The 24,400-nt window shown below is 33.5% G+C and overlaps 1 protein-coding gene across 1 annotated transcript; it reads right to left on the bottom strand.

The window, feature by feature from the left end:
* On the bottom strand, positions 1 to 24,338 carry Pp4-19C (protein phosphatase 19C). Its single transcript, XM_090166435.1, has 8 exons — positions 24,021 to 24,338; positions 20,614 to 20,765; positions 11,110 to 11,262; positions 10,195 to 10,368; positions 7,949 to 8,075; positions 2,441 to 2,630; positions 361 to 439; positions 1 to 297 (listed from the first exon to the last, which is right to left on the bottom strand). The coding sequence occupies exons 2-8, from the start codon at positions 20,761 to 20,763 to the stop codon at positions 247 to 249; spliced, it is 924 nt and encodes a 307-aa protein (XP_090022561.1). The 5' UTR covers positions 20,764 to 20,765; positions 24,021 to 24,338; the 3' UTR covers positions 1 to 246.
* Between the last annotated feature and the right edge of the window lie 62 nt (positions 24,339 to 24,400).

The raw sequence follows: 24,400 nt of genomic DNA, 5'->3' as shown, positions 1-24,400 counted from the left end.
ATTGGAACTTTAATATTTGGGTCAGAATGTGATATACAATATAAAATGTTGCATATCATTTTCGTATTGGAAAATTGAACTGTAAAACAATTGTAAAATTCACATTGCAGATTTAAAACTCAAACTTTTTATGTAAAAAAATCTACTGCAAATTAGACTTCATTAAAAAGTCCAACCAACTTTCTCAAGTTCCATCATTTACATTTTAATAAAAAAGATTCTTAAAGGACTAATTGGAGCCGATTTCTAAAGAAAGTAATCTGGTTGTGGCTTCTTCGTTGGAATACCTCGACTTTCCTATTTAACAGAAAAAAAGAGTAAAGACCAAGGTGATGCAGTATTTGGATTAAACTTTATTACCTGTGGTGCAGCTTCAAAAATAGTGAATTCTCTCTGTAGATGCTCATCAAGTTCCAAGATTGCCGCTACATTCCCGCACCTAACAAAACAAAAATTATCTTTAAGAAAGCTTAGATTATTACTATTGATATTTTTCATTTGACAATAATACAAAATATGTAAATATAATTTCTAGAAGGCTCAAAATGATTTTACTATTTTTACTATTAAGTTCAGCTACATAAGACCCAGAATTAAGCTAGTATTTTTAACTGAGAGGATAATCAGGATATTGGTGTAGAGTAAAAAGAGTGTAGGAAAGGTGCAAAAATAAGTCATCAAAATTTAAAATTTCACCAGTCCAGCACCACCAAGTGCGGTGTTTTAGGACGTATCGATTACAGAAAAAAATAGCGACAAGACATTTGCCCATAGAAAAAAGGAAGGATTCCCGTACATAGCCACCTAGTTGGCTTAATTGTAATCGATGGGGAGACCATCTCTCAGTAAATATTTCAAAAGGCTCACTGTAAGGCTGACCTACTATTGGTTGTTAAGTCGCTTTTGCTCTTACTTTTTCAACAGTTCTGTCTCACTGGATCTCGTTTTTCCCCTCGATTCATTTGAATAAGTATTAACATCCCAATTCAAACCACTACAAGTTTTGTTCTTGAATTTAACTTAAAAACCATTTGAACCAAAATAGTTCAATTTCAAATAATGGGTAATACCACTACGGACCCTACATGCATGAATTTTGACTGCAGAAACTGAATATCCAAATCAAAATTAAGCCAGCCATTTTTTTAAGTACAGTTAAGTTATTTTAAGAATTTTACTTCATTTTGTAGATAAAGAGAGGACGGGAATTTAAAATTTCGAACCTTCAAAAACTATTCCCCACCCTTGATTAATCTTAAGATGTTTGTGTTTTTGACTAAAAGTTTTAACAAGAAATAGGTTGCTAAGACTATCAAATTGATTTTCTAATACTATTTCATCGGTAAAATATAAAAAGGTGTTATTTTTACATCTTTAAGGAAAGTAATAGCATAGACTAAGAAAGGTTTCACAAGGACATTTCGCGCCCGAATTTAAAACCATGTAAAGTCTCAGCACGGGAGGGCGCCACGTATATCAAAATGCTGGTGCGAACCAAAGACTAGTGAAAGTTTACCAAAGACGTGACAGCATCGAAGGACTCAAATATTATTCTTATTAGCACGTGTTTTAGAAATCAGATGTGATACACGTGAGGTACTATATGGGTTTGAAAACGTATATATTTAATTAAAAATGAATTTGAAAACCAATATGGATGACTTGGATACTAATATGCATGATTTGGAAAGTTTCTTCAATCATGGTATGTATTAAGTTATTAAATTAGCTTTCCAGTACTAATTAAATAATATATCTATTGTTTCAGATTCTATGTCATCATTTGAATTAAATGACGAATCAGAACGCACCCCTTGTTTTTCGGCATTTTCAACGTTTAAAAAAGAACTAAAAATAATACAGGTCTTACAATAAAATTCCAAAATGTGAGAAAAATCTAATTTACCTTTTCAGTTTGTTGTTCAATTAATAAATTTCCTAAAATTATTAAATAATTCTAGAAAATATAACCATTTTCAAAATGAAACTATGAAGAAGAGCAATGCAGACGAAATACTGTTGAAATTCAAATGAAAATAATATGCACGTGATCACCACTTTCTTTAAAATACGCTAGGCGCGCGGCCGTTCGCACCATCAACGAAGTCGGGGGGGGTCTCGCGCCGCCGGTTATAGAGGATAAAGGCTAAGGGGGGGTCACACGCTAAATGTCCTTGTGAAACCTTTCTTAGTCTATGGTAATAGACTGAATTTTTTTGCCATGATGCAGTGTAGAAATCCGCAATTTGTGCTCAATGAAATCTGTATCGACACTGCGAAGGGACATTTAATTTTAATGGGCTATATGGATACTTCACTCCCAAGAGATTTATAATTAGGTTCTGATATTACTAATGATTACTTGCATGAAGTTTTATAATTTTCTGATACATTGTATTTTTTTTTTTTCAAAATTGTGGAGAATATCGAGAAAAATTACCTGTAACAATAGTTGGGAGCTGACCAAACAGTTAATACGGTTTCATTGAAGTGCCATTTATAACCTTCCATGACAAGTTGATGTGCACGACAAATCATATCGATATTATTTGCAGCATTAAATTGAGCCACAACATCACTTCCAAATAAATATCCAGCACCTCTGGGACTAACGCCCCAACCTTGCGTGTCTGAAAATTGAAAATAAAACAATTATTAATTTAGTGTTGGGCCGAATACAATATCGGTACAGATTACTGATATAACGATTTTGGCTATTTATCAGTTCACGTGCAACTTACCAATTTTACCCAATACTGATATTTCCAGATGTTTTAAAACTAATATCCTTAAACTAGCCATGACCTTTGGCTTTGCTAATTTATTGGAAAATATTGGTATTGGTTGCACGAAATTTTAGCTATGGCTAATTAATGGTTCATTAGAAAGAGCAAACATTTTATAGCAAGTACAGAAAATTTCATCAAAATCGGTTACATGGTCTTTGAATTATTATAAAAAGAAGTCGAAATGGTGAAAATCGAGTTTTTCGGCGAATTTCCAGACTTCCCAGCACCCATGACGCCAGAAAATGCGAAGCGTATCATTGGCTAATTGTCTGTAATACATTTCTTTACATCTGGGATTAAAAGCAGGTTGATTTAACACCCAGGAAAAAGTCCTACGCAGTAGTAATTGAAATAGGCATACACAAGCCTACGTAGTAGAAAAACGATATGAAACCGAATGCTCCTTGTAAATTCTTCTTAAAACGTCGGGTTATAATATCCATTGTAAAACCTAATTCATTTTTGGATGGTAAAACCTTTGTTCTAAGCCAACTAGAACACACACACATTATGTCAAAAGTAAATAAATAAAACCAATTTGGTTTCCAGTCAAATAACTTAAAATTGAATCTTGATTTTGGTAATTTAGGTCTCCCATAAACAACTTTTTTACTTACGTATTTTGTAGCTTAAAATCTCAGCTTTTTAGCGGTGGCCATCTTTTTTGGATTTTCAACTCCCTACGTACCGTAATTTTGCCGCAATCACTACCATGTTTAGTAGTTTTTCAAAAAAATAGGTCGGTTCATGTAGCTATAACTCAAAAACTAAATTCCTGAGATTTCTTTCAGCGCTATTTTCGTGTTCATTGGGCCCATTTAACATAATATCAACTCCCATATTTATCTCCGATTTAATATTTTGGTGACAACATCATCTTTAGTTTACCTCAACAAACGAAATTTCAGTTAAAATCGCCATTTTCAAATATTTTTTTATTAAAAACCTAATTTATATATTTCAGAAAGAAAACTTTCTAGTTACTCACTGTTACCTATATTTATAGCATAAAACGTTTCGTGGGTCTATCTTGAATAAGTTTTGAGTTATTCGTACGCACATACCGAGATTTTCGGTATTTCAAAAATGTACACCCTAGACATCATTTTTTCAAAAAATCATATTTTAAAAACTACATTCCATTTTGGGCTAAAAATTTGGATTTCCCACTAAAAATATCTATATTACTAACGTGTAAAGTTACGTCAAAATCGCTCATGGTGATTTGGCATGGAATTACCCTTTAATTACATTACAAAAATTGTAAAGGGCAAACAGATAGATGATATATTTTAAGCATGAGTTTAGTTTTTTTTGCAGAAAATATTTGAAGTAATTGTTTGTATATTTTAGCATACAGGATATAAATATAGCAAATTTCAAGATAAGAAACTCAACATAACATTGCATATTTAGTAGAAATCAACCTTAGAGAAATGGACTAAGACAAATTATGTCAATGGGGTACCAGCAAAAAATCTTTCAGTTGTTTTATTTCAAAGCCATTGTTTTATGCAATTATTAATGTTCAGATTTTAAGTTTAATTGTTACTATTTCCACCGAAAAATGTCTACAATTTCCACCGAAATATGTCTACAATTTCCACCGAAAAATGTCTACAATTTCCACCGAAAAATGTCTACAATTTCCACCGAAAAATGTCATAATCAGCTAGGCTAGGCTAATACCCAAGGCACCACCTTAGGCCTAAGTCGTCAAGCGACTTTTGAAGCCTTTAATTCAGGTGGCCGGGTTACAATGCGTAGGAGGGTGGTGGCAAGCCCTTCATGCCACGCGATCGAGCTAACAGCTCCCTACACTAACTATTACCGTTAACCTCAACAAGTTTTTATGGAAGGGGAAACCGAAGAACTCGGGGGAAAACCCCTTAAGCCAGTGGGGAGAGAACTTGCAAACTCAACGCAATTTCCACAGAAAAATGTCTACAATTTCCACAGAAAAATGTCTACAATTTCCACAGAAAAATGTCTACAATTTCCACAGAAAAATGTCTACAATTTCCACAGAAAAATGTCTACAATTTCCACAGAAAAATGTCTACAATTTCCACAGAAAAATGTCTACAATTTCCACAGAAAAATGTCTACAATTTCCACAGAAAAATGTCTACAATTTCCACAGAAAAATGTCTACAATTTCCACAGAAAAATGTCTACAATTTCCACAGAAAAATGTCTACAATTTCCACAGAAAAATGTCTACAATTTTCCACAGAAAAATGTCTACAATTTTCCACAGAAAAATGTCTACAATTTTCCACAGAAAAATGTCTACAATTTTCCACAGAAAAATGTCTACAATTTTCCACAGAAAAATGTCTACAATTTCCACAGAAAAATGTCTACAATTTTCACAGAAAAATGTCTACAATTTTCCACAGAAAAATGTCTACAATTTTCCACAGAAAAATGTCTACAATTTCCACAGAAAAATGTCTACAATTTCCACAGAAAAATGTCTACAATTTCCACAGAAAAATGTCTACAATTTCCACAGAAAAATGTCTACAATTTTCACAGAAAAATGTCTACAATTTTCACAGAAAAATGTCTACAATTTTCACAGAAAAATGTCTACAATTTTCCACAGAAAAATGTCTACAATTTTCCACAGAAAAATGTCTACAATTTCCACAGAAAAATGTCTACAATTTCCACAGAAAAATGTCTACAATTTCCACAGAAAAATGTCTACAATTTCCACAGAAAAATGTCTACAATTTCCACAGAAAAATGTCTACAATTTCCACAGAAAAATGTCTACAATTTTCACTGAAAAATGTCTACAATTTCCACAGAAAAATGTCTACAATTTCCACAGAAAAATGTCTACAATTTCCACAGAAAAATGTCTACAATTTCCACAGAAAAATGTCTACAATTTCCACAGAAAAATGTCTACAATTTCCACAGAAAAATGTCTACAATTTCCACAGAAAAATGTCTACAATTTCCACAGAAAAATGTCTACAATTTCCACAGAAAAATGTCTACAATTTCCACAGAAAAATGTCTACAATTTCCACAGAAAAATGTCTACAATTTTCACTGGAAAATGTCTACAATTTCCACAGAAAAATGTCTACAATTTCCACAGAAAAATGTCTACAATTTCCACAGAAAAATGTCTACAATTTTCACTGAAAAATGTCTACAATTTTCACTGAAAAATGTCTACAATTTTCACTGAAAAATGTCTACAATTTTAACTGGAAAATGTCTACAATTTTAACTGGAAAATGTCTACAATTTTAACTGGAAAATGTCTACAATTTTAACTGGAAAATGTCTACAATTTTAACTGGAAAATGTCTACAATTTTAACTGGAAAATGTCTACAATTTTAACTGGAAAATGTCTACAATTTTAACTGGAAAATGTCTACAATTTTCACTGGAAAATGTCTACAATTTTCACTGGAAAATGTCTACAATTTTCACTGGAAAATGTCTACAATTTTCACTGGAAAATGTCTACAATTTCCACAGAAAAATGTCTACAATTTCCACAGAAAAATGTCTACAATTTCCACAGAAAAATGTCTACAATTTCCACAGAAAAATGTCTACAATTTCCACAGAAAAATGTCTACAATTTTCCACAGAAAAATGTCTACAATTTTCCACAGAAAAATGTCTACAATTTCCACAGAAAAATGTCTACAATTTTCACAGAAAAATGTCTACAATTTTCCACAGAAAAATGTCTACAATTTTCCACAGAAAAATGTCTACAATTTCCACAGAAAAATGTCTACAATTTCCACAGAAAAATGTCTACAATTTCCACAGAAAAATGTCTACAATTTCCACAGAAAAATGTCTACAATTTCCACAGAAAAATGTCTACAATTTCCACAGAAAAATGTCTACAATTTTCACTGAAAAATGTCTACAATTTTCACTGAAAAATGTCTACAATTTTCACTGAAAAATGTCTACAATTTCCACAGAAAAATGTCTACAATTTCCACAGAAAAATGTCTACAATTTCCACAGAAAAATGTCTACAATTTCCACAGAAAAATGTCTACAATTTCCACAGAAAAATGTCTACAATTTCCACAGAAAAATGTCTACAATTTCCACAGAAAAATGTCTACAATTTCCACAGAAAAATGTCTACAATTTCCACAGAAAAATGTCTACAATTTCCACAGAAAAATGTCTACAATTTTCACTGGAAAATGTCTACAATTTTCACTGGAAAATGTCTACAATTTTCACTGGAAAATGTCTACAATTTCCACAGAAAAATGTCTACAATTTCCACAGAAAAATGTCTACAATTTCCACAGAAAAATGTCTACAATTTCCACAGAAAAATGTCTACAATTTTCACTGAAAAATGTCTACAATTTTCACTGAAAAATGTCTACAATTTTCACTGAAAAATGTCTACAATTTTAACTGGAAAATGTCTACAATTTTAACTGGAAAATGTCTACAATTTTAACTGGAAAATGTCTACAATTTTAACTGGAAAATGTCTACAATTTTAACTGGAAAATGTCTACAATTTTAACTGGAAAATGTCTACAATTTTAACTGGAAAATGTCTACAATTTTCACTGGAAAATGTCTACAATTTTCACTGGAAAATGTCTACAATTTTCACTGGAAAATGTCTACAATTTTCACTGGAAAATGTCTACAATTTTCACTGGAAAATGTCTACAATTTTCACTGGAAAATGTCTACAATTTTCACTGGAAAATGTCTACAATTTTCACTGGAAAATGTCTACAATTTTCACTGGAAAATGTCTACAATTTTCACTGGAAAATGTCTACAATTTTCACTGGAAAATGTCTACAATTTTCACTGGAAAATGTCTACAATTTTCACTGGAAAATGTCTACAATTTTCACTGGAAAATGTCTACAATTTTCACTGGAAAATGTCTACAATTTTCACTGGAAAATGTCTACAATTTTCACTGGAAAATGTCTACAATTTTCACTGGAAAATGTCTACAATTTTCACTGGAAAATGTCTATTTTCACAGGAAAATTTGACTCAAAAATGTTTTCAAAATTTAGAAAGTATTTTATTGATTCCCGACTGTTTTATGTTAAGTAAGGATGATCAATTTCTAACGTCAGAATTGAACACTTTAATATACAACCAAAAACTAACCTTCCGGATCTGACCATAGTAGATCGCACATAGGACCATCATGAGGAACTTCTTGTTTTCTGTCTATCGTTCTGATTTGATCAAGAGTCTGAATAGAAGGTGATAATCCTCCGTGTACACAAAAGATCTAAAGAAAATTTAAAAATATAATTAATACTGGAAGAAGTGAGCAAAATCTTAAACAATTGGTCGTAATTTCAAAGGCTATATAACATAGGTCGTATTATATACCAATTTCCTATTATACACCTATTCCTTAACTTTAGTGTTAAAAATATTATTTATTGAATTTTCCAAGATTAGCTTTGTTCACATCTGAGAGACAGCAGCTATCACAAATAATAATAATCAGCTAAGCTATTACCTAAGGTACCACCACAGACCTGCGACTTTAAGGGCCTTATAGCTGGTGGCCAGATTAAGTTGCATAGGAGGGTGGTGGCAAGCCCTTCATACCACGTGAGTCTAATTATTACAGTTAACCTCTACAAGTTTATATGGAAAGGCGAAACCAAAAACCTTGGGAGAAAACCCCTTTAACTATTGAGGAGAGAACTTTTAAAGTCAATGCAGAATGAGTTCAGAGCTTTCACCCAGTGCCACAAGCTGGGATTTAGCCCGGCTCCTCTTACTGCAGGGCGGCATGCACTCCCGCCCCCCCCCACACATTTGATCCCCTGAAACCTGTAAAATTATGGCGACCGAGTCCCTAAATAAAGTAACTCATGACAAAAATTAATTAACCACAACGATTGACTTTTAGCGCACGCCAAATTTTATATTGATTTATATTTACACACCCTTACCAAAAAATAAGTTGGATTTCAGTTTGTATACACATTATTAGTTGATATTGAGTTGGTATTAAGTAGGCTCAAGTTGTCAGCATATTTCAAGTTACTATTATAGGGGTAATAAGTTGTTATTCAGTTGGTAGGAAAATACTGCTTTTGCTAAGTTTATAATTAGTTGGTTTTTAGTAGTCAGGAAGTTACATAATATTTTTAAGTTGTATTTTAGATGTTTCCCAAGTAGGATTTAAGTTGCTTTTAAGTAGTTAAATGTAAATATTGATTCTGGTTTAGTTGGAAATAAGTTGATTATTTAAGAGGATTTAAGTTATTTTTAAGTAGGTATTTGTCCCAAATACAAACTGAAAACCAAGTTGAAAAACAAGTTGTCGTAAGTGGTTTTTAGCCAACTTATTTTTTGGTAAGGGCAAGAAGTTATCAGATAGCAACAGCTTTAATGTAAGAGGTACTTTTCCTGTGTACCCCCAATTCTTGGCATTCACTCCACCCTTCTAGCTAAATCTCGTTGAAACATGAGCCTTTCTCTCAAACGCTGGCTTTTGACAAGCATATACAAAGGCAGGATTGCCACAGATTTTTCACAATCAAATTCCCTGACTTTCCCAGGTTTTCCCTGACCATCTCTGGAGATTTTCCCTGACTTATTTTGTGCCAAGATTTTGTATTGTTTAACCTATATTTTAGTAAAAGTTTCCTATTTGCAATTGAAATTAAGTTCCCTGAAATTTCCCTGATTTTTAGACAATTTTTAAAATTCCCGACTTTTCCCTGATTTTTAAACCCATATTCAAATTCCCTGACTTTTCCAAGTACCGTGGCAACCCTGCATAGGAATCTTAAGATTCCTATGCCAGATAGAATGTGGGTGATGACAACAGCATTAAAACTGGACCCTCCAGATTCACGTTAGGAAAAACGAGTCTTAAAAATTGCAATCTGTACGATTACTTGTTATTATTATTGAGTGGGGTGGCAAGCCAAGCACTTTGACCTGAGGTCCTTTGTGCATCCCCAAACTGGGTGACGATTACTTGTTAGAACTAAAATGTAAGGAGCAATTTTGGAGCAGTTACACGCATTTGTTAGACAAATTTTTTATATTGATTAGGACCTTTTTCAACTTTTAAAACACAAATATACAGATAATTGAAAAAATTAGGCTTAAACGCTTAAAATTAAATTAAATTCCCAAACATTAAACCATATTTGTCATGGTTTCTACATCACATGATAATCATTTTTTAGGTCACATTAGGCTTGGATTATGCAATTTAGAATATACAACCAATTTACAAATATATAGGTCTGATGTTGAGCATCAACACAATAAATTTGTATTTATATAGGGATTTTTGGTTGTGTTGTTTTTGACCGAGTGAAAACCAGTCTTTGCTGTTTAGTAAGCTAAACACATAAAAGTAACTCTTAACTTACTTTTCCATCAATAATTGCAGACAAACTTAGGTAATCAAAAATTTCTGTGCAGTATCGCCATACTGTAATTGAACCATATTTCCGTAAGCATTCATCATAGAATCCATAGACTTGTGTGATTTGACGACTTTCATGATTTCCTCGAATTAGTGTAATGCGATCGGGGTACCTAACCTTTAATAGGATATTAAAAAAATTAAAACTACATTTCTTCTAACAACTGTTTATATTATGAAAAGACTATTCCAGCTTAACCACTTCCTATTCCACTATTTGTCCCTTTAAAAGTAGTGAGCTGGTATTGGAATTTTCTATAGAAATTCAAGTCTTTAGAGAATTTTAAATACTCAAAATGAAATATTTAATTTTAAAAAGTTTTCAGTTTTTAATTTGAAATACTTTTCTCATACATTATATAAACTAAGGTTTTTATCTTGTTATATCACAAACACTTACCTAGTGCAAGTCTTCATGTCATTGCTAACTAATCTTTTCATGAAGAATTATATGTTTACTCATTTCATTATTGACATTTTTAAGTATTAATATTACTTATTTTTATATTTATATACAAGAGAAGTAATAAGTGCAAATCTTTAAAACGAAAAAGGTATTCAATTAAATTTTTATTCTTTAGGGCACACTTTCTTAACCCTCATATTTCTCAATTTCCCTCATTGTTTATTAAAATTGGGAATTTCACTGACTTTTTTGTCGACAATCTAATCCCCAGATTAGTGTATGAACACTGATTTAGTCCTTAATTTCAAATAATTTTTCCTTTATTTTAAATTCTGATAACATAGTATTTTAGACATCACTTGAACTTCTTTTAAGCAGTTGTCTATTTTAGAGAATATTATTTTGAATGAAAAAGGAATCTATAGAATAGAATTTTACACGTTACTTTCTTACCTTTAAGGCTAATAGAAGAAGGAACGTTTCGACACTGTAAAACCCTCGATCAACAAAATCTCCCATGAATAAATAATTCGTATCAGGAACATCACCACCAACTTTAAATAACTCTTTCAAATCGTAAAACTGACCATGAATATCACCACATACCTAAGTAAGATATGATTAAAATCAAAACAAGTTAGTAAATATGTCTCAGGCATGCGTAGTACTATGAAATACACCCCTTACCAAAAAATAAGTTGTCTAGGAAATACTTTAAGTTGGTTTTAAGTTTGTATTTGAGACAAATACCTACTTAAAAACAACTTTACACCAACTTAAAACTTACTTAATAAAGACCACTTAAAGCCAACTTAAAAATTATACGTAATTTTCTGACCACTAAAAACCAACTAATTACCAACTTAAAGAAAAAAGTATTTTCCCACCAACTTAATAACAACTTATCTTAATACCCCTTTAACTAGTTTATTGAAATATGCTGACCACTTGAGCCTACTTAAAAACAACTTTATGTCAACTAAAATGTGTATACCAACTAAAATCCAACTTATTAGCTCCATTAAGTTGGCCCCCCCTCTCTACAATTTTAAAAACTTTCATTTGCGATCGAATGCGACCTCGATGCGACGTTATGCGAAACTAAAAAAAAAAGATGCGACATAATTGTTAAGTTGGAATAATTAAAACAAAAGGGGGGGCTAACTTAATGACAGCCCCCCCACTTTCAACTATCAACCCGGAAACACAACCAATAGAATGCGACCTCAATGCGACGTTATGCGACACCCTTACTTTCGAATGCGACATCTTAGTTAACGAGATAATCGCTTTCGTAAGTGGGGGGGCTAACTTAACGTGAGCCCCCCCTATAACAGTTGAGGCCTCCAAACACCTTTATTCGATTGTGACCTCAATGCGACGTTATGCGACACCCTTACTTTAGAATGCGACAGCTTATTTAACGAGATAATCGCTATCGTAATTGGGGGGCTAACTTAACGCGAGCCCCCCCTATAACAGTTGAGGCCTCCAAACACCTTTATTCGATTGCGACCTCAATGCGACGTTATGCGACACCCTTACTTTCGAATGCGACATCTTAGTTAACGAGATAATCGCTTTCGTAAGTGGGGGGCTAACTTAACGTGAGCCCCCCCTATAACAGTTGAGGCCTCCAAACACCTTTATTCGATTGCGACCTCAATGCGACGTTATGCGACACCCTTACTTTCGAATGCGACATCTTAGTTAACGAGATAATCGCTTTCGTAAGTGGGGGGGCTAACTTAACGTGAGCCCCCCCTATAACAGTTGAGGCCTCCAAACACCTTTATTCGATTGCGACCTCAATGCGACGTTATGCGACACCCTTACTTTCGAATGCGACATCTTAGTTAACGAGATAATCGCTTTCGTAAGTGGGGGGGCTAACTTAACGTGAGCCCCCCCTATAACAGTTGAGGCCTCCAAACACCTTTATTCGATTGCGACCTCAATGCGACGTTATGCGACACCCTTACTTTCGAATGCGACATCTTAGTTAACGAGATAATCACTATCGTAAGTGGGAAGGGCTAACTTAACGCAAATGAATGGGCCGCCATGTTAAATGAATGCAAATGAATGCGACCTCATTTTAAATGAATGCAAATGAATGCGACCTCATTTTAAATGAATGCAAATGAATGCGACCTCATTTTAAATGAATGCAAATGAATGCGACGCCATTTTAAATGAATGCAAATGAATGCGACGCCATTTTAAATGAATGCGACGTCACGAGATAATTAAATAAACAAATCTGGGGGCTAGGTTAATACTAGCCCCCCATGTTGGAATTAAGACAAATAATCACCGCTATTCGAATGCGACAGCCGTGTTAACGAGATAATCGATTGAACCAGATCGAGAATCATCAAATATAAATACGGAAACACAGGTCGATTAAGTTGCCCCCCCCCTTTTTTTGATTTCCCAGAAAATTTCTCTATCAATTTTATGCACCCACAATGCGACAGCAAGTGAAAGAGATGTGATTTAACCATTATCGAGATATAATTAAAATTAAAAGGGGGCAAAATTAAAAGGGGGCTAAATTAACGTCAGCCCCCATAATTTCGTTATTCAACCAGAACAGAATATCATAGCCACTACATGTCAATGCGAAGAAATGCGACAGATATAATTTTGATTGCGAAAAATAGTTTATGAGAAAATTAATAGAGAAAGTGGGGGGGCTAACTTAACAGTAACCCCCCATATTAATTCATAATTTTAATTAACCTTAATATAAAGAGACGTCAATGCGAATTAATGCGACACTATTTTTAACGAATGCGACAAATTAGGTTATGAGATAATAGACAAATGAAAAAAGGGGGCTAATTTAATGGCAGCCCCCCCCCCCCGAAATATAAAAAATAAGTTCTATAAAAAAAAATGAAGTCGTCAACGCGGACCAATGCGACAACCATTTATCCAAATGCGACATCAATAAAAATAGTTCTTCCTAACCAGATTGTTATGTGACCAATAATAGATAAAAAAGGGGGCTAATTTAATGGCAGCCCCCAAATTTTATATTTATAATTTGTAATTAAAAATAAATTACGTCGTTAACGCCAACCAATGCGACAATCATTTTTCCAAATGCGACATCAATAGAAATAGTTCTTCCTAACCAGATTGGAATATGACCAATAATAGATAAAAAAGGGGGCTAGTTAAACGGCAGCCCCCAAAATATAATGAAAAATTAAAAAAAAATAATAATTTGCGAGTGTAACGCTAATTAACACGACAATCGTTTTTTCAAATGCGACATCCATAGAAAGAGTATTTCCTAACCAGAATTTTTTTTTATCAGATTTAGAAAAAAAAACCAATCTAAGGAGACGGCAATCAATTTAATGCAACACTGTTTTACACGAATTCAACAAATTAGGTAAAGTAAAAAGCTAATTTATTGGTAGCCTCAGAATATTAAAAATTTTAAAAAAAATTAATTATGTTTTTAACGTGGACTAATGCGACAACACCTTTATTAATTGTGACAATATTTCATACCTGCGAAACTGACTACTAAATGCACTCCATTTATGTTTTAAAAGCGATAGTTTTATTCAAGAAAACTGATAGTAGCGACTGCGTATGATTACGAATCATCTCTTTTTGATAGCGACATCTGGGTGACTGCTTGAGACATAATTTTAATGAATGGGACATCATTTTAAGTGAATGCGACATCAATATAAATGAATGCGACATCAATATAAATGAATGTGACATCAATATTAATGAATGCGACATCAATATATATGAATGCGACCTCATTTTAAATGAATGCGACCTCATTTTAAATGAATGTGACCCTATTTTAAATGAATGCGACCTCATTTTAAATGAATGTGAATGAGTTTTTCATTTAAGCCTGGTTCATTTTTTAAATAGCGATTTAATTAAAGGCATTGTAAAGTTACAACATTATTGTGGCTAACGGAATAAATTTGTTTGTCACAAAAAACGGGCAACCAGAGGTGGTGCTAGTATTTTAAAATGTTTCAAGTATTTTTATATACAAATTTGGCCCAACTTCCAGGGGGGTTGGGGCTTCACCATATCAACTTTCTGGGCCTTCTAACAGTTAATAACTGGGCCCCAATTTAAATTTAAAGTAATATCCACTATTTTATTTTAGATCGTTCTTTATAATCTCGTAATATTGCAGGGGAATCGTCAAGCGAAAACCACGCTAAAAACAAAGCGGTCGTTTTTTAATTATTTTTTATAGTTTTCTTATTTTCACTTCTGAGCGACTGCAGCGTCTTAGTTTGATTTTGTGATGAACAACCATTTGATCTTTGAGAGGGTCTCTGCAAGGAGTAGAGGTCGGCGTTTGAATAAGAAATTATACGATTGTTAATATTTATCCATAACCGAGAATTATTCAGAAATATTCGAAAAAAATTATAAATTGTGCATGTTAAATCGTTGTTTATTCGTATAAAACAGATAATACTAATTTTAATGATTAATTGAAATTGTTGCGGTTAATTTATTTGTTCCGCCGACCTCTAGCAAGGAGGCGGTACAAAATGACTTGAGGGATTACAAAATGGCGGTGATTTTATAGCCATTCAAATTGACATCGAAACGGAAATAACTATTTTGGAGCGTTTAATTTTAAAAAACATGAATCCCTCTTCAGAATTATATTACTTCTAAAGGTACAATAATGATTTTTTGCCACATATTAAAGTATTTCATTTCACTGATAAAAAATATCTAATCACTTTATGAAATCAAAATTGGTTTAAGGAAGAATACCGATTATCAGTATTAAGGCTGTGTTGGGTTTTCCAAGTAATTTTTTAGGAACCCAAATCTCTGAAACAAAGCACTTTACAACTCATGTTCATTAGACAAGTTCAACTCATTAGGATCCATAGAAATCAGCTCCTTATCTGTGACGTAGCCGGAAATACGTCAAAGGTGTCGACGAGTGTCAATGTTAAGAAGGAGTTGATATATAAAACAGAAAAAGGTTGGCTGAAAAGGGGTGGGGCGTTGGACACAGAAACCGCTTGTCTACGCCACTCCTCTTAATATTTGACAAACTTATCTTTAACACCCTCAATAGAATTTATTTACGTCGTACAATTGCGGTTTGATGACATAAATATGGTCCCGCGTTCAATTAAATTAAAGTCACATTATTTAAAAATTATATCGCATTCAATTCAAATTATATCGCATTCAATGCAAATTATATTGCAATTATTTCAATAATGTCGCATTCATTTGAAATGAGGTCGCATTCATTTAAAATGAGGTCGCATTCATTTAAAATGAGGTCGCAATCATTTAAAATAAGGTCACATTAATTTAAAATGAGGTCTAATTCATTTATATTGATGTCGGAATCATTTATATTGATGTCGCATTAATTTTAAGGTTTCACATTAAAATTGTCGCATTAATTTAAAATAAGGTCGCAGTCCATTTAAATGAGGTCGCATTCATATATATTGATGTCGCATTCATTTATATTGATGTCGCATTCATTTATATTGATGTCGCATTCATTTATATTGATGTCGCATTCACTTAAAATGATGTCCCATTCATTAAAATTATGTCTCAAGCAGTCACCCAGATGTCGCTATCAAAAAGAGATGATTCGTAATCATACGCAGTCGCTACTATCAGTTTTCTTGAATAAAACTATCGCTTTTAAAACATAAATGGAGTGCATTTAGTAGTCAGTTTCGCAGGTATGAAATATTGTCACAATTAATAAAGGTGTTGTCGCATTAGTCCACGTTAAAAACATAATTAATTTTTTTTTAAATTTTTAATATTCTGAGGCTACCAATAAATTAGCTTTTTACTTTACCTAATTTGTTGAATTCGTGTAAAACAGTGTTGCATTAAATTGATTGCCGTCTCCTTAGATTGTTTTTTTTTCTAAATCTGATAAAAAAAATTCTGGTTAGGAAATACTCTTTCTATGGATGTCGCATTTGAAAAAACGATTGTCGTGTTAATTAGCGTTACACTCGCAAATTATTTTTTTTAAAATTTTTCATTATATTTTGGGGGCTGCCGTTTAACTAGCCCCCTTTTTTATCTATTATTGGTCATATTCCAATCTGGTTAGGAAGAACTATTTCTATTGATGTCGCATTTGGAAAAATGATTGTCGCATTGGTTGGCGTTAACGACGTAATTTATTTTTAATTACAAATTATAAATATAAAATTTGGGGGCTGCCATTAAATTAGCCCCCTTTTTTATCTATTATTGGTCACATAACAATCTGGTTAGGAAGAACTATTTTTATTGATGTCGCATTTGGATAAATGGTTGTCGCTTTGGTCCGCGTTGACGACTTAATTTTTTTATAGAACTTATTTTTTATATTTCGGGGGGGGGGGCTGCCATTAAATTAGCCCCCTTTTTTCATTTGTCTATTATCTCATAACCTAATTTGTCGCATTCGTTAAAAATAGTGTCGCATTAATTCGCATTGACGTCTCTTTATATTAAGGTTAATTAAAATTATGAATTAATATGGGGGGTTACTGTTAAGTTAGCCCCCCCCACTTTCTCTATTAATTTTCTCATAAACTATTTTTCGCAATCAAAATTATATCTGTCGCATTTCTTCGCATTGCCATGTAGTGGCTATGATATTCTGTTCTGGTTGAATAACGAAATTATGGGGGCTGACGTTAATTTAGCCCCCTTTTAATTTTAATTATATCTCGATAATGGTTAAGTCACATCTCTTTCACTTGCTGTCGCATTGTGGGTGCATAAAATTGATAGAGAAATTTTCTGGGAAATCAAAAAAGGGGGGGCCAACTTAATCGACCTGTGTTTCCGTATTTATATTTGATGATTCTCGATCTGGTTCAATCGATTATCTCGTTAACACGGCTGTCGCATTCGAATAGCGGTGATTATTTCGATAATTATGGTGTCGCATTGCTTCGCATTGACGTCGCATTCATTTGCATTCATTTAAAATGGCGTCGCATTCATTTGCATTCATTTAAAATGGCGTCGCATTCATTTGCATTCATTTAAAATGAGGTCGCATTCATTTGCATTCATTTAAAATGAGGTCGCATTCATTTGCATTCATTTAACATGAGGTCGCATTCATTTGCATTCATTTAACATGAGGTCGCATTCATTTGCATTCATTTAACATGGCGGCCCATTCATTTGCGTTCGCCCTGCCCACTTACGATAGTGATTATCTCGTTAACTAAGATGTCGCATTCGAAAGTAAGGGTGTCGCATAACGTCGCATTGAGGTCGCAATCGAATAAAGGTGTTTGTAGGCCTCAACTGTTATAGGGGGGGCTCACGTTAAGTTAGCCCCCCCACTTACGAAAGCGATTATCTCGTTAACTAAGATGTCGCATTCGAAAGTAAGGGTGTCGCATAACGTCGCATTGAGGTCGCAATCGAATAAAGGTGTTTGGAGGCCTCAACTGTTATAGGGGGGGCTCACGTTAAGTTAGCCCCCCCACTTACGAAAGCGATTATCTCGTTAACTAAGATGTCGCATTCGAAAGTAAGGGTGTCGCATAACGTCGCATTGAGGTCGCAATCGAATAAAGGTGTTTGGAGGCCTCAACTGTTATAGGGGGGCTCACGTTAAGTTAGCCCCCCCACTTACGAAAGCGATTATCTCGTTAACTAAGATGTCGCATTCGAAAGTAAGGGTGTCGCATAACGTCGCATTGAGGTCGCAATCGAATAAAGGTGTTTGGAGGCCTCAACTGTTATAGGGGGGGCTCACGTTAAGTTAGCCCCCCCACTTACGAAAGCGATTATCTCGTTAACTAAGATGTCGCATTCGAAAGTAAGGGTGTCGCATAACGTCGCATTGAGGTCGCAATCGAATAAAGGTGTTTGGAGGCCTCAACTGTTATAGGGGGGGCTCACGTTAAGTTAGCCCCCCCACTTACGAAAGCGATTATCTCGTTAACTAAGATGTCGCATTCGAAAGTAAGGGTGTCGCATAACGTCGCATTGAGGTCGCATTCTATTGGTTGTGTTTCCGGGTTGATAGTTGAAAGTGGGGGGGCTGTCATTAAGTTAGCCCCCCCTTTTGTTTTAATTATTCCAACTTAACAATTATGTCGCATCTTTTTTTTTTAGTTTCGCATAACGTCGCATCGAGGTCGCATTCGATCGCAAATGAAAGTTTTTAAAATTGTAGAGAGGGGGGGCCAACTTAATGGAGCCCAACTTATTTTTTGGTAAGGGATAGTTATGTCATCAAATCAAAATCTACTGGAAGTAGATGGATTGGACTATATTGTAAGTTTCATTATCATATTTCTGTTCCAACTTTAATAAAATGTATTATTATTAACTATCCATACTCAATTGTTCTGTACTATAAGCCTAACCAGGAGTTGATTCTGATAACAAATAATATGTTACTATGGGTATCGTTTGGTTGTTGAATTATTGAAATAAGACCCGATACTGGTTACAACCCTTACCAAAAAATAAGTTGGCTAAAAACCACTTAGGACAACTTGTATTTCAACTTGGTTTCCAGTTTGTATTTGGGACAAATGCCTACTTAAAAATAACTTAAATCCTCTTTATTTCTAACTAAACCAGAATCAACATTTACATTTAACTACTTAAAAGCAACCTAAAAATATTATGTAATTCCCTGACTGCTAAAAACCAACTAATTATAAACTTAGCAAAAGCAGTATTTTCCTACCAACTGAATAACAACTTACTACCCCTTTAATAGTAACTTGAAATATGCTGACAAATGAGCCTACTTAATACCAACTCAATATCAACTAATAATGTGTATACAAACTAAATAAAACTGAAATCCAACTTATTTTTTGGTAAGGGAACTTTCCTAAGTATGCCTATTCAAACCAACAATTCGTGCTACGCAAGCATCAACAACATCATCAAAAAGGCGCTTGTATAAATTCCATATAATGTTTGGTTCAATCTGTTTAAAACATTCCATACAACACAATGGAAAAATTTGTGATCTCATTACTCCAAATTACCCAGAATGGTTTTGAGCTTTTTAGCCAGTGGTTATTGTACAACAGATAACCAAAGAATTTGGAACTACTGTAACTTATAATTAAACTTTCAGTAATATTTAATTTTTAATTATCGTTTTAAAATTATATTTATAGACTATAGAGAACACGAGGGGTCTGGGTTATATTACAGACATCTTGTGAAAAAGTGTGAACAATTCCCGCTTATAGTTTGCAAGTTCTGTTCCCATCTGTTTAAAGAGGTTTTAGTGATACTTCCCTTAACAAAAATTAAGTGGTCTAGGAACTTGGTTTTAAGTTTGTATTTGGGACAAATACCAACTAAAACCATAAATAAAAAAAAACTTATTCCCAACTAAAACCATACTGCCAACTTAATATCCACTTATTACCCCTTTAACTAGTTTAATGAAAAATGCTGACAACTTAAAACCAACTTAATACCAACTAAAATTTGTATACCAACTAAATACAATCTAAAAGCCAACTTATTTTTTGGTATGGGTTTGTATTAAGTTACAGAAATTAAAAGCAATTTCCAAAAATTTATAGTCACAAAACACCTATTCAAGATAATTTCAAAACATATTCGTAGCTTGCTCGTGTGTGTGGCTTTTGTTCATTGCCATGGTTACGCGTATAGGTCAGCCATGACATTAAGACAACCAAGGTGGTCGCGTGATTATTTCAAAGGATAGTGTGGGGTTTTGCCACGTGATCTGTGACATGGATTTAATGTCATGGTGGCCATTTCAAGGCAGTGATTAGTTATGTCGTATGCCTACGATGCTACGAGCAAGCAACCAATTTAATTTAATACGGCGATTCCAGGTATGACATAGTTTTTAATGTCACAACATCTTTAAGAAATGATCAGTTATTTTAATTGTTGGTAGACAACTGAAATTTATGTGAAAACTATTACCGTTACAGGTGAGTCAACTCTTTGAACATTGCTTTCCTCCACAAGAATTTCCCTCGCTTTTGTACAAAGTGCTTTAACTTCACTTTCCTTAATGATTTCACATCTTCTCAGTTGTTCAATTTGTCGATCCAAATCACTACAATCACTCATTTCTAAGAAAAATAAAATAAAAATTGACAAGCATTAAAAACTATAAATTGTAAAAAAAAAACCTATAGCTTCATCAGAACCCTCATTGGTAGATGTACAAGGTCATGGTCATCATGAATATGATTATGTATCAGTATCAGATACTACTCCATCAGACCCGTTCTCCTAGTCAAACTTCTATATCATTTTCATCACCTGGTTCTTCTACTTCTGTACATAAAATATCTACACAATAAACCAGCTCTGGAACCATTTCTATTGCTCGATATTAAAGTAACCCAAGACAGAATCTTATGCTCTACCATTTATTGGCGTCATGGGTAGCTGACGCTTCTCTATCGCATTTAACAGTAAACAATGCACGATTTATAGCCTTCGTTGGAGCTGTAAATCAATTTCCACATTGTTATGCCATGCCTCTGGAAGGAAAGCTTAGGTTATCAGTCATGCCGTTGTTGTACAATGCATTGAAGTGGAAACTCAAGGAATTTTCAAAAACGTTGAATGGTATTGCTTTGACACAGACCTGTGGAAGTCAGCTAGTCACCATTCGTATCTTAGTTTTGTGGCTCACTATATTGAAAAACCTTCCTGGATAAAAAAAATGGTAGTAATTTAGTGCAACCAACTTGATGGAACAGTACTCACAGTATGTTAAACAGAATCATTGAAATTAAGTAGAAATTAATATCCGAAACTGGAATGCTTGAATCAGACGGAGTGAATATAGGAAGCACCAAGCTGAAGCCAAATGATTGGTTGCTAATAGAACCCGTAACCAAATTATTTTCCATTTTTATACTAAATATCTTAAGGCTAAATCTAATATTTCTTAAAAAAGCCATGTGAACTATTGACTTGCATTCACGAAACAGTCCTCATGGCCGAAAAGGAAACCAGCTGGATAAGCAAGCGAAGTTATTTCTCACTCAAAGTAAATAAAATCTGAGCGAATTTAATTAAATTTGTTGCAACAAAACTAATGTAACTAACAAAACAGGGGATTATTTTAGAGAATGAAGCAATTAGAAGCACGCTTTGTACGATAAACACAAGAGAGCCTTCTGACACATTTAGACAAATATCTCTATGGAACATTGAATTGTCGGATTCTTATAGAATCTCAACTCTTCTTGACCCCAGGTTTAAAAATAAAATGGTTAGCTCAATTTGCTATTATTCTCTGAAAAACAGTGGTTTAAAGAAGAAAGCGTTAATTCGGAGGCATTGGAACGTTTAAAATCCTCAGCATACGAAAAGTGTGAAGGCGGTTACAAGAGGACATTCCAAATAAATTTCCACGTTCTAGGTACCTTTATTAAAATTAAAAAACTCTTCTTAGTTGCTGTCATTATAAAATATTTCAATGGCTATAACTATTTTATCGGCAGTCCAGGCAGTGTGCCTACTACTGGAAACTCTTGCTCTTACTGGCGGAAATCAATCGTGGCTATTGAACTTGAAAAATGCTAATGCCACAGAAAGCCAGCCAATGAGAGTAGCAGACGACACCATAAGAATCGACACATCACAACTTGATGATTTGGAGTTAAGACCCTGATAACAATCCTTTACAATATTTGTAAAATAAAACTAACATATACCCTGATTTGTAAAAGATATGACTGAAGTTTAAATTTTACAAAAATATACCACGTATTCTTCATGATACTTTGCAAAATTTGTTTAATTATTTTTTTACAGTTGGCACATCAGTATGTAATAGCTCCCCTAAGCAGTGTCGCCTGTGAACGGAAAATTAAACTTGGAAAAAGGACAAAATGCAGAAAAATTAATATTAATCTACTATAACCAACAAGCTGTAGATTTCAAAATTGAAGAAGTAGTAGAAGAACATCAAAAAGCGCAGAGTCACAGTGAGAAGAAAAAAAAACCCCATTAATCCAGAGTCCCAATCTGAGACTGATCCAGATGGTTGTGATTATTTTGGAAACGTTTTTGATTTTTTTTAAAATAAATAAAGATGTGCTACTTTTGAATGAGTTTAGTCACTTTTTTAGGGTTTTTTCTCTTCCTGATCCCCACTCAAATGCACCCCGTAGGATCACTAGTGTTAAGCCTGGTTCACATGGGAGCCCTTTAACGAGTTAGCTTGTTTTTTAATTCTTATTCTACCTTCTGCAGTGCTGCCATAAAGACAGAATACAGGGAATATTTCTATAACGGGAATCACATGCTTTAGGCATAAGTCTAGGTAACAAAAAATTTCTAGGTTTCAAGTGCCTTTAACCTCATGGCAAAATGCTACTCAGCATAATTTTTCACTATTGTTCTTCTATGAAATTTTGCTTTTAAATTGACAACTCTATGAAACTCCTTAAAAAACCATTTATCAAAACTAAAATTGCGGCATTCAGCCCTTCATTAGGTATGTCCCTAAAGAGCAGTAACTATAAGACCAAAAATTTATGCAAACAATAAAATAAAGGAGAAACATAAGATATCATGGGGGAATATTTTTTTTACCAAACAGCAGGAATGGATAGCTCTCAGCTAAAAAATAAATTGCCTTTCGGTATGGTATTTATGACCTAAGTTTAGGCTAGAGTGTTTTACTCCAGATTTACAATGACAAGTTTTGTTTTTCAAATTCTACAGAAATTAGCTGAAACCACTTTAACTATTTTATAAGATATCTTGCACAACTTGCATGTACTCTTAATAAGAATTAGCCTATTCACAGCTCTACCATACATCACCAAGTGCATTTTATGAAAACTAAAAATGTTCTAGGAAAAGCCACACTTTTTATGTTAAAAATTAACTTAATAACATTTTTTTAGGAGTAAGATTGATGTAAACTTTTGACAAATGACTATTTAACCACACCCCCTATATATTGTTGCATTATACACCCATTAAGAGGGATTAAATAGTTTTCAAGGAGACCTAGATTTCGCCATGAAGAAAAGCATTTTTCAAATAATGGCAATTTGTAAAAGGACATGACTTTGACATCTCTATAAACACTCCACATATTAGTAGTAGATGGGAAGCTTTCAAGTACATAATCAACCTAATATCAAGCATCGAAGGCATCAATCATATAAAATAATCAGAAACCATCGATTTGAATAAAAACAGGAAATCATTATGAATTGACAAAGACTACACTTTCTTAATTAATACCCAAGATAACTAAGTTGGTATTTAAAAGAGGCTAAACAAATATCTTACTATTAGACGTTTTCAGATTGAATAAAAAAAAATTAGTAAATATGCCAATTAAAATCTACCTTTCTTTTATAAAGATCCAGAATTTAGACTGAACACACTGTAACCAAGTGCCACAGCTATAACCGTAAATCCTAGATTCCTCGAGAAGTAAAAAAATGTAACAAACTAGCAAAGATTAACTTTAAGAACTTTCGAATCAGAAATATCTACTCAAAATATAGTAATGCATTGTAATATTAATAAAATAGTCATTTATCAACGTGGTGGGAAGAAGACTGAATTCGTTACTATTACAATTTAAAAGATGGAAATTGACAATCACACCAAGGCCGAACGGTTGGGCCTAACGGACAATTTATGAGTAACCAAATATTTTTTTTTTTAAAGAGAAGGTGGGTACTGAGCCCGGCCAGCCGATTAGGCCCTTGGGTCCAGGTAA

This window comes from Leiobunum rupestre, chromosome 2, assembly GCF_980474605.1.
Source record: "Leiobunum rupestre chromosome 2, qqLeiRupe1.1.hap1, whole genome shotgun sequence".
Classification (NCBI taxonomy): domain Eukaryota; kingdom Metazoa; phylum Arthropoda; class Arachnida; order Opiliones; family Sclerosomatidae; genus Leiobunum; species Leiobunum rupestre.
The sequence above is the reverse complement of the archived record's forward strand: the minus strand, read 5'-3'. Positions and strand labels throughout refer to the sequence as shown.

Excerpts from the sequence above, each read along its gene's own strand:
- Pp4-19C (XM_090166435.1), bottom strand. The coding sequence starts at position 20,763 with ATGAGTGATTGTAGTGATTTGGATCGACAAATTGAACAACTGAGAAGA. Across the intron at positions 8,076-10,194 it reads CTGCAATTATTGATGGAAAA|ATCTTTTGTGTACACGGAGG; the intron begins GTAAGTTAAGAG and ends AATTTTCTTTAG. Across the intron at positions 440-2,440 it reads GCTCCCAACTATTGTTACAG|GTGCGGGAATGTAGCGGCAA; the intron begins GTAATTTTTCTC and ends TTGTTTTGTTAG.